Here is a 15663-nt window from a genome sequence, read left to right on the forward strand (position 1 = left end):
GCAAAAATATGTTTTCTAAAAACTGGTTTCCCACCTTTGCATAATGCATTATTACCAAGAGTATAAGTTAATTTTCCTGACTAAGGAAGGATGAAGTGAATCTTTAAGAAATACAAATTAAGGAAGCATTTGAGATCTTATTCTCTGGCATATATCATCAGTTTAGCTCAAATAAACTCTTACTAAAAAAAAAAAATAAAAGAAATACGAATTAAGGTATCTAATGATTATACCTTACTGATAATTTTTAATAAGTCATTTTATTTCTTGGTCACTCAGGTTTTGGTTTTGGAGTTTTATTAATGTAAATAATGCTGGTGTGCTGAGTGGGTTCAATTCATTATATCAATAAAGTGAATATTTTTTAAAAAAACAGTAAATAGTATTATTCTCTCTCTAACTCAACAGGGGAGTGATGCTGAGGAAGGGGATTCAGAGTCTGAAATCGAAGATGAGACTTTTAATCCTTCAGAAGATGACTATGAAGAAGAGGAAGAGGATAGTGATGAAGATTATTCATCAGAAGCGGAAGAATCAGGTTAGTCTTTATAAGGAAAAGTTTCTGTGTCTTCCTGATCTAATATCATTTATGGAAACTACTTTTGTAGAAGGGAAGAATTCTGTCGTCATTCCATTCCTATCTAATGACTAAAGCATAATCAATTTTATTCCAGACTATTCCAAGGAATCATTGGGCAGTGAAGAAGAGAGTGGGAAGGATTGGGATGAACTGGAGGAAGAAGCCAGAAAAGGTAAATTTTTTGATGCCTTTTTTTAGGCACATATTTCTAAGAGATTTCAGTCAATGATCCACAGTGAAAGCAAGGTCTAGAATGAGTATTCTCCCAGAGGTGTGACTCTGCCTGATAGATGATTTTTCATCTGCTGAAGCCCCCAGTGGGTTCATAGCCACGATAGCCATATAGTCTTACAAGGCTCCAGAATTAGGCTATTTAGTTTCCAAATCAAAGTCCTGTAATAGTCTAACTTTTCTGGGTCTCTTCCAGGTTAGGAATGTTTTTATAGTGTCAGTTTAATTACTCTGGAACCAAACACCACATTTAAGTTAAAGATGAAATATCTATTGTATCTTAAGCACTGTGATAGGTACTTTGCATAGATTACCTTATTTAATCCAAAAACACTTTTTCATTTTGTAAACAAATCAAGGGTCAGAAAGGTTAAGTATTTGAACAGGATCACTGGCGACTGAGTAAAAATTAAAGCTTAGGTTTGACTTTAAACTACATTCTCTGTTCCCTGCTACCCAGTAACATTAGGTACCTAAAGCTAACCTGTAGCTGACTGATAATGCCTCTTTCTTCTATTTAGCGGACCGTGAAAGTCGTTATGAGGAAGAAGAAGAACAGAGTCGAAGTATGAGCCGGAAGAGGAAGGCATCTGTGCACAATTCAGGCCGTGGCTCTAACCGTGGTTCCAGACAAAGCTCCGCACCCCCCAAGAAAAAGAGGAAGTAACTTCTGAACTTTGGCCCTCAGTTCCATTCTTCCTCCAGCCAACCCCTGAAAATTTTACATGACAGAAACTGTATTTTTCCTTTTTTTCTTTTGAAGTTTTGCCATTTGTGTTTATGGGTTAAGGGGGCCATTTGTGTGGACCAATCTACTCGGGGAATTCCAGGCCCACCAGGAGGACACGTGCCAATGGCCCCATCCAGGTGGCAGGGTAGAAGGTGTTCTTAAAGAAGGGCAGAGGCTTCCACTGTTAATAAATACCGTTTCACTCCTCTCTCTTCCTGTCACCTTCTGCTAAGACATTGATGGCTTCTGACATCTTATTCTTTGATGTCTCAAAGCTGTATTTCCAAGACATTGGTACAAGGCAACCCTTAACTACCTGTACCATGGTTCTTAACCAACAGATTTGATCCTCCATCCTACCCTACTGTCATGACCTTCCTTCCTCACATCTTTGCAGTACTCAAGAACAGGTTCTTGGAATTTGCTAATGATTGTGATAAGCTATACAACTTGGGTTAGTGAAGCAGATCGGACTGGTACCTCCATCTGAGTTTTCCTGCTTCCTTGCCTCCTGCAGATTCTGAGGTATTTCTGCTGCCTTGGAAGACATAAGAAGTGATGACACTCCCTGACTTGGTTCCATTCTCCTTTCAAATTCACACGTGGTACATTGGTAGAAACAATTACCACTGGTTATTTTCAGGTATATCTGACTAAGAATGGTTGTGCCTCATATACTGCTTCTGGTGGGATCCAGGAGGAGGCTCAAAGGAGTCAACAGTTAGATCTGGATGCTGTAAGAGTCATGTCTTGGGCCTAGAATACCCTGATGAGAGAAGAGGAAGGGAGGCCACATCTACAACATAGCCTCTCATCACTGCTGCTCCTTATTTTTACTTGTCTTGCATTGTCCTGTATTTATCACAGTTTCTGTTGAACAGCTTTTTAAGTATTTGGGGAGTTTATCTTGCCATCGCCCCCTCCTGGTTCTCTGCACCCACCTGTCCCACTGCAGTTCATTCTGTGTTCTGTGACTTTAAGAGAAGAGGGTGGGAGGGGTCTCAGATTTTGTTTGTTTGTTTGTTTCTCCTTAGCAGTAGGACTTGATATTTTCAATTTTGGAAGAACTAAAAGATAAATAGACTGTGGTTTTTTTTGTTGTTGTTTTGTTTTTTTTAAATTCAACTTTTGTGACAGTTCTTTGGCAGTTCCTGAAAGCAGACCTGCTTCTTGCCTGGTGAAGTGCCAAGGCGTCAGAAAATAATGCCTTTATACAGCTAGTGTGATAAAAATAAACTTTCATATTCTAAGCTTCCGTCATTAGGTTGAAAGATACTAGACATCACAGTAAACCAAATTCATGATATAGCAAGTTACTTTATAAGAGACTTTTACTATGGTGCCCTCACAGAGTTTAGAATGAAATAGCACTCGTTTCATCACAAAAATCTTCAGTCATCTCCTTGTAAATAGCATGGAAGGCAGCAGCAGCTTGAAGGGACACCTTCAGAATTCCTATTGGGGTTGCCTGATCTGCAGGGCTAACAACTGTTGAGAAAGGAAAAAGATGTGTCAGGCAGCAGCAGCATTCAATTAAAAAACAATAGTACCTGGCATTTGCCATGTTAGGTGCTGGGGATGCTAAAACAGCACTGCTTCATTTCTTAGGAGGACACGGTCTAGTGGAAGAGAACGGAAAACATGATGGGAGGTGCTGCGATGAAAACCCAAGGCGCTTTGGGAACACAGAGCAGCAGCACCTAACCCAGAATGGAGGAACTGGAAAAGGCTTTCCGGAGACAACCCCTGAGCTGAATCTTCAAAAAGTAAAAGATATTCTAAGCATGTGCCAAGACAGGAGAACATGTCAAGTTTGGAAAACTGCCAAAGAGTGGCAGAAAGGAAGCTATGCATATAAGCTAGGACCAGCTGTAAAGGGCTGTGTTTGTCTTCTGAGGAGTTTAGTTTTAACTGAAGGTATTACAAGTGATGGTTTTTATTTGTGTTCTAGAAAACTGACTTCAAAGGGAGCGCGAGTAGATCAGGAAGGATAATTACGAATCTTAACAGTAATTCAGGTGAGAAATGAAAGGCTCTTACATAATGGTGGAGATGTGAGGACAGATTCAGAACACTTAAGGAGGTAAAATTAATAGAATTTTGTCATTGTTGAGAGTGCAAAGGTTGAAATCAAGATGCCTGTTCTAATTTGGATAACAAGATGGATAGTGGCTAAAAGGGAACACAAAGTCCAAGGTTTTAGTGTGTGGGGGAAGTATGAAGTAGACATAGAAGTAGTGACTTAGTTTGCTCTAAATTTTATTAAAAGCCTGGTCTAGAAACAGATATGAGATCATTAATAGGTTATAATTAAAATCCTGAAAGTGGATGCAGACACCCAGGAGAAGAGGGTATATGGAGAAAAGAAAAGGCCAAGAATTGAACCAGGGGAACCCAACATTCAAACCCAGGAAGAAGAACCTGCAAAGGAAACAAGGACCTCCCAGAGTGATACAGTCACAATAGCTTAAAAACCAATGGAGAACAATTTCAAAAGGAGAATGAGCAATGGTATTAGAGATTTCGAAAGGTCAGGTAGGATGAGTAAGAAAACTAACTTGATGTGCCAGGAAAATGGGTAACAATTTTCAAAACTCAATCGAAGAGTATAGGAGGTGCCAAATACTATTGTGGACTGACCGACCATTCAGCAAATATATCTGGGAACTGAGTTTGAAAGTGATAGGTAGCTGCAGCAGAGCCAGAAAGAGTTTGGCTTTAAAAATCAGACTAACATGTTTAAATCCTAAGTGGAATGGAGACCATAATAAAATTGCTATAACTTTTTCTTTCGAAGAATCAAAATTGAGAAGCATTCATTGGTTTTAGGGATTTCTGAGGTCACCAGAAAAGGTTTAAGAGAATTTCCCTTTTTTACAAAGAGCATGGAGGTCAGGAAGAGCATGGCACATTTAGAGAATGGGGACAGGAATAGAAATTGGGAGTGAGAGTTGGAAAACGGCTAATAGAGATGGCATTTGTCATGTGCCAAGCACTATCCTAAGCATTTTAATCCTTCACTAAGGTACTTCCTTAATCCCTATGACAACCCTGTGAAATAGGAACTGCTGTTATTCTCATTTTACAGTTGAGGAAACAGGCACAGAGAAGTTAAATAACTTGCCCAATATCACAGGAAAGGTACTAGAGGAATAATGAAGGGGTAACTCCTGGTCTGAAGAGTTTTCCTCAAATTTTTAAAATTATAATCAGTACAAATTTTATATCATGACAATAAACATGTACATAAGTCAAGTTTCACAAAATACTTGTGCAATGTACTCTGATATTTTCTAAAGTTTTTATCCCTCAAATTATGATCATGACTTACTAATTTAATTTCACCACCCGCTAATGGGTTATGACTGGAAGCTGGAAAACCATTGGTCTAATGGATGATCTTAAATGCCTACTACAGCCTAGCAGCTAAGGTAAATGTCTGAAGTCCCAGGTGTGTAAGTAAGGACTGGACAGAGCAGACCCACTAAAGGCATTCAAATGCAAATATTCTTTTTAAATGTGTTGGTCCTATAGCAGTCTTCAAAACATTTAAGAGGAATGTCATGATCAAATGTATAGAAACACTGTAGTAAGTGGAAATGGGGGTGGAAGAAACCAGTGGCAGAGAGACCAATTCAGAAAACTATTACAGCAGTGGGGATGTAGTCAAGACACTTGTGAAGTAGAATGCATAAGACTTAGAATGTAAGGGAAGAGGAGAGGTGGTGTCTATTAAGAGGCTGCATGACAACGCAGCAAGACAATGCATTAAAAGAGTAGGGTTATTAGCTGCCTTTACAAATCTTAGGGGTTTAAGAGAGGTTGGACATTCTGGTGTTTAAATCTGAAATTAAAACAACTTGTCTTTTCAAAAATTTCCTATCTTAAACATTGGGGATTTGTAATAGATTCTAGTTGTCATGAGGAATATAGGCTAAAATAGACAACTATCATGCTTGATCTAAAAATAAATAGAGCTGTAGGGATTTCAATCCAGTTTATGTCTCATCAACTTGATAGCAGTAATTATGTACTGTAAGTAAAACAAGAAAACTATACATTATTAGGATGATTTCCTTAGAAATAAATGGAATTGAGAAGCACAAAAACTTTTGACTTACTATCTAGCTCTTGCTCTAGAATATCTCTTCCGGATTCCATAATCTGCCACAGTTCCAGATATGCATATCCTACTTCTTGACATTCATTATTTTCATCATCCATAGGATCACTTACCACTGTAAACTTTAAACTGAAGGGGGGAAAAAAATCCGTTTAACTCAGCACTCTTGATGACCTTAGGCTTTGAAAGAAAACCTAAGTGGGAGGAGCAGTAAAAGTAATCATAAATTACACAATGTCTTCCCTGAAGCACTTTTCCCTCAGTCTCCGTTTTCTTAAGATTATGCAAAAGAATGAGGAATCATTATAATTCAAAGTAACAACAGGTCTTGAGAAGAGGGAACTAAGACTTGAGGTAATGTAACTAATCAAGTTGTCTCAAAACTGTTGAGATATAATACTTTGTAAGATGGTTTATAGTTCTGATGAAAGATTTGATATGGGCAGTGGAGGTATTGCCCGAGAAACAATAATACAGGAAATTGGAAGAGGTTTTAAATTTTTAAATAAAAGTTGGGTACCAAGCCTGAGCAGGGTAAGGGAAACAGAAAGAAAACAGAATTGCAAAACGAATATAAAAGTGTGTTCCTTTGAGCACATAGCACAGTGTCTCAAGCACTGAGCAGTCAACAACAATTATTGTCTTGACTGAGCCTAGCAAAGAATAATATGAAATTTCAGAAACTGGTACCTATTAAATTTTTTGAGCTAAAACTCATGCCCCATAAATTCATTATTTTAACTATTTTAAAGTGTTTTGGTTTTTTTTTTAGTATGATCACAATGTTGTGCAACCATCATCACTATCCAATTCCAGATCATGTTCCATCACCCACTCCTCCAACCCCGCCCCCCATCTACCCCCGCAAAATCCTATACCCATTAAGCAGTCATTCTCCATTCTCTTTTCCCTCAGCTCCTGGTGACCACTGATCTACTTGCTGTCTCTCGGTTTGCCTGTTCTGGACATTTCATAATCCTATTTATTTTTAAAAAGCAAACATTGGTGGCTAATAGAGAGTGTGCTAAGGGAGCAATAAAAACTATAAATCCGAGTTCTTAAAATCACAGCGAAAGATGATTAAGCTGAAATACATTCTGAAAATGATGTATTCTTAGCCCATTAAGCAATATTCATTTGTGATTATGTTTCAGGATCATTACCAAGAACTTAAACAATCCAAAGGGATAATACTGACTCACTCATCCCAATTTTCCCAGGAAAGGAATGGTAACTATCATGACTATGTGCTAGACACAACACCAAGTGCTTAAGGTAAACTACGTTATTTCAATTTTATCCTCCTGGGAGCCTTGAAATTAAGTAACTCAGAGATCATAGAACTAGTAAATGGAAGAGTCAGGATTCGAAACTAGGTTCGTCTGATCACAAAGACAATGTTAATATGTTCACTGTACCGTACTGGCAAAAAGAAAATCAAAGATAAAATTAACTGAAATCTAAAATTAAGTAGAAGTTTACAAAAAGAAAAAAAAGAAAGAAAGGTTACCACTGTAAGTGAATAAAGGACTAGAGTTCTAGGAATGCTGACAGAAAAAAAAGAGAAGAGAAAGCTAAATTTAACATTAATGCAGAAGGGAAACAACCAAAGTACTTTTAATTTCCAAAAGTTACCAGTAAGAATCTATCTGTTTAAAAAGTCCACAGTGATACTGACATTAGATTCACTGTTTATTTCAGCTGGCTCCTTTTTCAGTTCTTTCTATGACTAACTGGAGATAAAATGCAAATTAAACAAATATGTTGGGCTTTTAGAAAAGTCATGGATTAAAACACTAGCTCTACATTATTTCTTACCCACACAAAGAAAGGAGGTGGGGTTGCCAGATTTTACAAAACAAAAACAAAAACAAAACCCAAAACAGATGCCCATTTTAATTTGAATGTCAAATTTCAGCTAAACAGTGAATTTTTTAAAATATAAGTATACCCCATGTGTTTCATCTGGAACCTCTAAAAAGAAGCCCCTCCAGATTACAGGAATAAGGACAATTCACTTTCCAAAAACTTACAGTAGACCTAGAATCTCCTTCAATTATATCAAAGTCAAAGTATTTCCTTCAGAGACATAATTTTTTAAATCTAAATATAAAATTAATATTATAAAGGCATAATGTTCAGTAAGCTAGCAATAGTACTGTATTTGTAATTAATGAATCAAGTCATCTTAGAATGTCAAAACATTCTGTCCGTTCTGCATAGGGCACTGTCAGTACTCAAGTAAGTTTCTACCTCAAAAAGAGCAAAGCACTTATCAGGGGCTGGTACAGGTGAAAAATGAACTAAACCTATGAGAGAGATTTTATCAAGAAGTCGGTCACAAACAACATAGATTCAAGTGATGAGAAATTGATTAAGAGTAAATTAATATAAAAGTTGTTCGAATATTCAATATTAGCACAAAACCAAACTAAAACTCCCAGATTCCTGTGTGAATGTCTCCTTTCTTTGAAAATGGGGAGCAGATGCTTACCATCCTTGCTCAGGACCTTGTCCATTCAGCATGGCAAACAGAAATTGCCTTCGGCCTTTTTGCTCCAGTGGGTCCAGGTCTATCACTGTATTAAGAGTAGAAGGGGGGAAAAAGCAAAGAATCATACACTTTTGCTATTTGTGCACTAAGACTTTCATAGTGGTATATATAGAACAGAGGTCGGAAAACTAGGCACCATGGGCTGGCCACCTGTTTTCATAAATGAAGTTTTATTGAACATGGCCAGTGCGTATTTGTTTACCTATTACCTAAGGCTACTTTCCAACTACAATGATAGAGCTGAATAGTTGTAATAGAGACTGGCCCACAAAGCTTAAAATATTTAATATCTGGCCCTTTAAGAAAAAGTTTGTAAGCCCCTGATATAAAGGAAGCTCTACGATCCGCATTAAAAGCTATTCTGCCATATGCAAAGATATATGTACTCCCACAACTTCACAGCTGTAAGAATTCTAGGAGACTGGTTTTTTTAGGGCCACCTAGAGAACTGGGTTTTGTGGCAAGTTCGACTCAAGGTACTTGTCACAACATCCATTTCCCCTTCCTCCTCATTTTTTATATGAGAATGTTGTAGCCTCCAATAAATTAGCCTATGTTGTCCAGCCTCTACTTTGGCTAGGTTGGCCACGTGAAGAAGTTCTAGCTATTGTGTAGTGAGATACCTGCCTAACAGTCTCAGCAGGAAGGCAGTCTTCCTTTCCTCAGCAGCCACTAAAGACCACTGGGGTAATCGAAAAGATGGAGGACAGACACCTTGAAGGTGGGAAGGCGAGACAGGAGTTTGTGATGGTATCACATAGCCTCAGCCCTGAACTGCCCACCTCTGAACTTTTTATACACAAATGAGAACTAATATGAGGACAGGATATACTTAAAAAACAAGAACCCCCCCCCCACACACACACACACAAGAAACAGCTCTTAAAAATTTAAAATATTTTTACTGGAAGGTGAAATTAAGAAAATTTTCAAAAAAAAATGAAAAATAAAAACAGAGGTAGAATTATAGAAGGAAAATGATAAAATTAGAGAATCGATTTGGAGGATCCAAATTCTACTAAGAAAATGAGAAAATGTTGGGGACAGAATTATCAAAGAAATTCAATAATATTTTCCAGAACTAAAAACCATGAGCTTCCAGACTGAAATAGTCCACTGAACATACAGAACAGTTAAAGGAAAAATATGTACATTACTCTAAAATTTAAGAACATCAGAGATAAAGAGAAAATCATAAAGTCTTCTGGGGAGGAATGGGATAGAGTTCATATAAAGGTTATATACCTGGCCAGGATCTAAAAAAATCATGGACCAACTGCTTTGAAATTCTAAAAGAAAGTATTTTCATTCAACACAGATTTTTATACTTGGTCTAATTATCAATTAAATGTATGGGCAGAATAGATTTCTAGCATGACTGTCTAAAATATTTACTTCTAATGTACCCTTTCTTTGAAAGCTGCTAGAAGATATGATCCATTAAAAAATGAGAAAATCAGATAAATGAGACAGAATGACACAGAACACAGGAGACAGAAAATCTAGCATAGGAGAGAATTAAATAAAATTCTCCAAATAGCAACAGTGGGATAATAGCTAAACCGTGGTCTAGAAAGGAACAAAAGAATGAAGAAAAGTCTTCAGGAAAAAAAAATAGACACTATTTGACAGTTTTGATTATTGGAAAAAGTGGAAAGGAGGATGAAAAAGAATTACAGTAGGTGTAATAAAAATGAAGCCATTGAAAAATCGAGGCAAGCAAAATAATAAACAATAATAAACAATATAATCATGGCATACTCCTTGGCCCTGCAAGAATTCATATTTACATATTCATAATAGATGCAATTAATATTGGAATAAAAATTATGAGCCAACTAATGTGGGAGGAAGGGAACACAGGTGTGGTATAAGAGAGAGAAATATTATGTTCCAAGGTAGGAAATCAGAAGATGATCTCTCAAATTGGTGAACCAAGAAATTGCAATAGAAACACTATTCAGAAACATGGAGTTAAATAACAGAAGAAATAGTGAAAAGTGGCCTGGTGGACTGAGTGGGGAACAGGAGGAACACGAGAGAATGGCTTGTGGAACAGGAGGGGAAAGGACTGCTTAATTTTAATTTAAAACCTGTTTAAGCCTCTTTGATATTTTTAACCCATGTGCATGTATTATTTTGATAAATAAAAGAAAATAAAAAAATTGGATCCACCCATTCAGAAGTCCAGAGTAGTTCTGACCCCTCGGTCTAAAAGTCGGTCGGGCTCTCCCCACCAACCACGGGGGATGCCTCACCCTTGCTAAAGTGGAAATGGATCTCTTCTCCTGCCCTCGGCTTCCTCAGGGATACTGGAGTCTCCGTCTCTGACAAGGGTAGATCGTAGAACTTGTACTCCACATACACCTGTTCTATGTTCTCATCAAACATCACTTCAGATTCTGGGTAGAAGGCCAGGCTGACAATTTCAATGCACATCTTCTCTGAACTCTGGTAAGGAAAAAGACATTTATCTCCCATAGATTAGTGATGATCCAAGTATACATACTCCACTTAATCAACACATTACTCTCAAAGAATCAAGCATAGGCATACTCCATCTAACATATTACTCCTTGAGAATCAAGTTATAGGTAAAACTGGTACCAAGGGAAAACTTGACTAAATTGACCCAACTAATGTGTGGGAAATTTGTTCTATCTCCTAGTCCAGTGAACCATTTCTCCAGACCAGCCTTTCTCAGCCACCTCCACATACAAAAAGACTCAAATAACTTTCCGAGCAGACAGCTTTTCTACAACTTTCTTGATGAAGATCAATCCACCATTTTCCTGAGGTTAGCTCGTAAGAGGCGTGCTGATTGATATTAAATATTTAATAGCTGTTTTAGTCACTGTAGCAAACAGCTACCCACCATTTCCTGTGCCCACCTGAGTGCGAGCCACAGAGCAGGACATCAGACCGTATGTACTGCCCTCCCACAGCAACTCCAGTACTTTCAGCTTCACTTCAGAGTCACTGCCACCACCACGTCCTCTCTTTTGATTGTTGCTGTGTCTAATTTTCATATTAGGGATACCAGGAAGGGAGCTGACATCTCTCTAGTTTCAGGAAGTGAACCGAGGCCAACATAATAAGTCTCTTCCTTCCACAGTGTGGCAGCAGGTTAGCGTCATAGCACTAGTAAGGAATCAGTCCAGGATGGCCCCCTAACCAGCCCGTTCTCCCTTTCGTGTGTGAGTACCCTCTGGCTGCTTCTCTCCTCTAGGTTGCCAGACCAGTGCCCTCGCTTCTACAAAGATGTGCTCCCACGCCCTTTTCTTTTCTTAGGAAACAAGTGGAACCTCTGTGCCTTCTCTGCAGAGGCTCAGGATACTATATTTCTCAACAAATCAGCAAAACAATCTGGGTGCTTCTTAGAAATAGATACTTGGTGTTTCCCTATCAATAGTCCCCATACAACCCTTCTCAATACCCATTGTAAAAAACCATTGATTCTATGCAGTGTTTTCCAAAATGTGGGTTTTCACACTTATGGGTCAGCTTAGTGGTTTCACTAGCATTTTTTTTTAAATAAAAGAATAAAATAAGATAGGCTAGGATAGGACAGAATAGAACAGGACAGACTAGACCAGATACTTGCTGATTCTAAATACTATGAAGAAAATAAATAGGGTGATAACAATAGAAAATAATGGGAGGAGTTGAGTTAGGTAAGGCAGTGAGGAAAGACTTCTCTAAGGAGACAACAAATTTGATGTTGTCTGCAAATGATCAGAAATTCATGTTTAGGGAGACTACCTAAAATTTAACTCAGCTCCTCTTTTATCATCTTATTTATATGTTTTTCCTCAGTAGGATGTAAGATTCAAGAGGGGAGGAACCAATTCTGTCTTATTCACCATTTTGTGTGCATAGAGTCTGGCAAAAACTAAGACAGGCACTCCATAATGACTTATGAAAGGAGCAAACAACTCAGGGGTGCTGTGAAGTCAATGACTATCAAACACAGTGTAAAAGCTCAATCAGCGTTCCTACTGAGGTCTAAGTAAAAGGTCATATATTATTCATCAGCAGTTGAGAAATTAACTAGAAACAGCTAAATGTATCGACATGGATGGACTACCAAAACATTATTGATTGAAAAATGCACATTTCAGAATATGTATCAAAAAAGAAAACAGGGGAAACTAGGTGATGAGCACATGGCACCTCGCTGTATACTTTTTGCAACCGTTTACAAATCTATAATTATTTTAAAATAAAAAGTTTCTTTAAAAGACTATGTACAGTTCAGTGTCATTTACTTAAAAGCAAAAAAGACAAATACAAAATGACATAAATGCTAAAGATTTTTTTAAGATCTGTAAAGATATACCCCAAAATTCAAAAGAATGGTTTTCTTGGGGCGGGGGTAAGAGGCAGCGGAAACTTTGGGCAGTGGTCAATAGAGATCTAGCTTTACCTATAATATTCTAGTTTTTAAAAGAAAAATGTATTCTTACCTCACTTACATAATTTAATTTTAAAATGTTTAAACTTGCAGCAAATAATCCTACAGCAAATAATCAGAAATCCACATTTATGCAGACTACATCAGATTTATTCTGATAACAAAGATGAATTAGGAAGACAAATAAGATTAACATTTGAGCTGTAGGCTGAACCATATGAAATTGACAATAGTCTACCATTTTTTATCTATAAAAGTGATCATTGCATATCGTTTGTTATGGACTAAATGTTTGTGGCCCCCCTCAAAGTTCACGTATTGACACCCTAACCCCAGTGTGATGGTATTTGGAGGTGGGGCCTTTGGGAGGAAACTAGGTCATGAACAGGATTAGTGCACTTAAAAGAAGAGGTCAGAGCTGGCTCTTTCTCTTTCTGTCATTTGAGGATTCAGCGAAAAGCTGGCGGTCTGCAGCCTGAAAGAGGGTCCTCACCAGAATCTGACCGCGCTGGTACCCTGATTTCGGACCTCCAGCCTTGAGAACTGTGAGAAATAAATCGCTGCTGTTTATAAGCCGCCCAGTGTCTGGTCTTTTGTTTTACCAATCCAAACCGACTAAGATACAGTTCGATATTTTAATTTCATCCAGAATCCTTTACATGAGCTAGTTCCATTATATAATTTTATTGGGACTGAACAGCAAGAATAAAACAAAACAAATAGTATGCAATCAATAATACTAAACCACATTAACCACTGTATATACTAACTCATTTGAACTTGCTGGCAGAAACCCTAAGGGCAGTTAGTATCACAGTATTAGTGCCAGAGACAGTTCCCTTCGGCTTATTAGTTCAGATGTGCTAGCTAATTTGGCTGGGGCGGGGGCAGAGTTGCTAAAATTAATTAGCTAGCATATATAAGGGGTCAGGGCATCTTTGACACCTGAAATTAAGAGTACAAGAAAAGAGAATAAACTTTGAGGTGCTTGATACATACTATGGCTAAAAGACAGTAACCTGAGGCCATAGAGCAAATGGAAATGATTGCTCTCTTCTCATTAGTAGCTGTTAAGAAGGGGAGGGAAAAGTTTTCTATGGTCCACTCAGAATGGGAGATCAATTCCTGGGACCAGGAATGGGACTTCATCTGGAGGAAGCCAGGTTTGGGTTGAGATCATTTCTTGGGGATTCTTAGGGGGAAGATAACTACGGAAGGGCCTTAGGAACCTCGCACTGATAAATAGGGCCTCCTGGGGTATAGCCCCACACACATCCCATCAATATAGGAACTGTCCTAATTCTGGACTCAAAAAGAGGCTGTTAAAATATTCATATGTGTTTAATTGTTTTGCTTTTTTTTTTTTTTTTTTTTTTTTTTTTAGCAATATAAAGGAAAGGCATTTATTTTGGAAGGGTCTTCTTTATGTTGTACCATTCGATATGTTCAATTGACCTGGCAGGCAAGAGAGAAATTACATCCCTCTTTTTCAATCCCCTCCCCTAGGGCCTAGTCTTTCTTTGTAGGGGTCGCCACGAGATTATAGAAGCTTGACCCTGAGAACTAGAATATTTCATCATCATCATCACTATCATTTAGTGCTTAACTTGTCTCAGGAATTTTACTGAATCCTAAGCACGCATTACCTTATTTAAATCATGCCTAATCATTATAAGTTGGACATTATTAGCACTTTACAGATGAAAAAACAAAGCCTGATAGAGATTAAATAACACCCCTAAAACTGCATAGACAGTAAGCAGCAGAACCAGGATCTAAACCACTTCTGCCTGAACCAAATCTCCGTGCTCTTAAACAACGCTCTCTTGCCTCCTCCAAATTACCAAGTCTAATTTGATAGCAACACTAAATTTTTTGCTAAGTATGCTCAGTTTTCATATCTAGTTTCTCAAGTAACATTTTTAAGTAAAGAAAGGTTTTCTAAAAGGAGTTCTTATTCAGTAGCCTTTAACATAGAGTAATATTTTTTAATGTGATCTGTCTACTTTGTAGTTCAAAAATGTGCCAACCGGCAGGATGCTTTTTGCTTTGATCTGAAGCAGCATGGTTTAGAAATCTTGACTGGAGCTCCAGCTCTTTCACTAACTAGCTCTGCAATCCTGGGCACATTATTTAATCATTTTCACCTTTATGTGTTTCTGTCTCTTTCTAACATTCAGTGGCTCTGAGCTGTCTTATATAAATGTTACTCAAGACACAAATTATATGACGTCTAAAAAAGATATGACAGATAAAAATTCAGAAGAAAAACTTAATTGTTTGCCACACTAAATGTTTAAATCTACTGATTTAAATTGTTTCTCCGTACTACAATATCTTTTATTTTCCTGCAAATCCTCAGTATAGTTTCTGACTTTCAAGGAAAGCAGCAATACTTTCCCTTTTCTGAATTCTTACAAACCTTAGAATTTATATCACATAATGCACTTGGTTCTAGCTCAACTATACTTTTATTCATTGTTTCTAATGAAGTTCATAATCCTCAATTAGATTTTAATATTTCATTCAGTCGTTCATTCAACAAATATTTATTGAGTACCTACAAATGTGGCCCGAGAGGGTGATTGTTTTCTACCTCATTTCTAAATCCACGAGATTCTAATACGATGATTGTTGAATATATCTGTGGATATTTATTAATATTCATATATATGTGTGTGTGCGTGTGTATCCTCATTTAGTTCCAAAAGAGATTTGAGACTGAAATGTTTAACAAATAATTGTAATGACAGGTTTTAAAGGTTGGGTCAAAAACTTCAGAAACCAAATGATTCCTCTGAGCCCTCCCAGGAAGAATCCTTTCCTCCCTTCTAGCCTCTACCTCCCAAAGTCAACCTGCTCTACTCAGATGAATTTAAAGAAAGGGGCATCACTCAGGCTAGGGATGAATCGCAGTGAAGAAGGCAGGCAAAAGATCCAAACAAGAGAGAGAAGTGTTGAAGCAAGTCCTTATTACCACATCGAGAAAATTATTCTTTCATCTGACTGCATCAACACACTTACATTCACT

The 15663-nt window shown here is 37.6% G+C and overlaps 2 protein-coding genes across 5 annotated transcripts in view; one reads left to right on the top strand and one right to left on the bottom strand.

Moving 5' to 3' along the window:
- The window catches only part of SUPT16H (SPT16 homolog, facilitates chromatin remodeling subunit), a 34915-nt gene extending 32286 nt beyond the window's left edge, over positions 1 to 2629 (top strand). Inside the window, exons 24-26 of the mRNA XM_016165559.2 lie at positions 409 to 538; positions 675 to 752; positions 1333 to 2629. Coding sequence (XP_016021045.2) covers positions 409 to 538; positions 675 to 752; positions 1333 to 1478 — 354 coding nt within the window. The 3' untranslated portion in view covers positions 1479 to 2629. The remainder of the gene's footprint in view (positions 1 to 408; positions 539 to 674; positions 753 to 1332) is intronic.
- Positions 2630 to 2871: 242 nt separating this feature from the next.
- The window catches only part of RPGRIP1 (RPGR interacting protein 1), a 56316-nt gene continuing 43524 nt past the window's right edge, over positions 2872 to 15663 (bottom strand). For all 4 annotated transcript variants that reach the window (XM_016165562.2, XM_016165561.2, XM_016165560.2 and 1 more), the window contains 4 exons: positions 10477 to 10669; positions 8159 to 8243; positions 5663 to 5793; positions 2872 to 3029 (listed from right to left, as the gene is read on the bottom strand). In XM_016165562.2, coding sequence (XP_016021048.2) covers positions 2896 to 3029; positions 5663 to 5793; positions 8159 to 8243; positions 10477 to 10669 — 543 coding nt within the window. In that variant the 3' untranslated portion in view covers positions 2872 to 2895. The remainder of the gene's footprint in view (positions 3030 to 5662; positions 5794 to 8158; positions 8244 to 10476; positions 10670 to 15663) is intronic.

This window comes from Rousettus aegyptiacus, unplaced genomic scaffold, assembly GCF_014176215.1.
Source record: "Rousettus aegyptiacus isolate mRouAeg1 unplaced genomic scaffold, mRouAeg1.p scaffold_m13_p_3, whole genome shotgun sequence".
In the NCBI taxonomy this organism is placed as follows: Eukaryota; Metazoa; Chordata; class Mammalia; order Chiroptera; family Pteropodidae; genus Rousettus; species Rousettus aegyptiacus.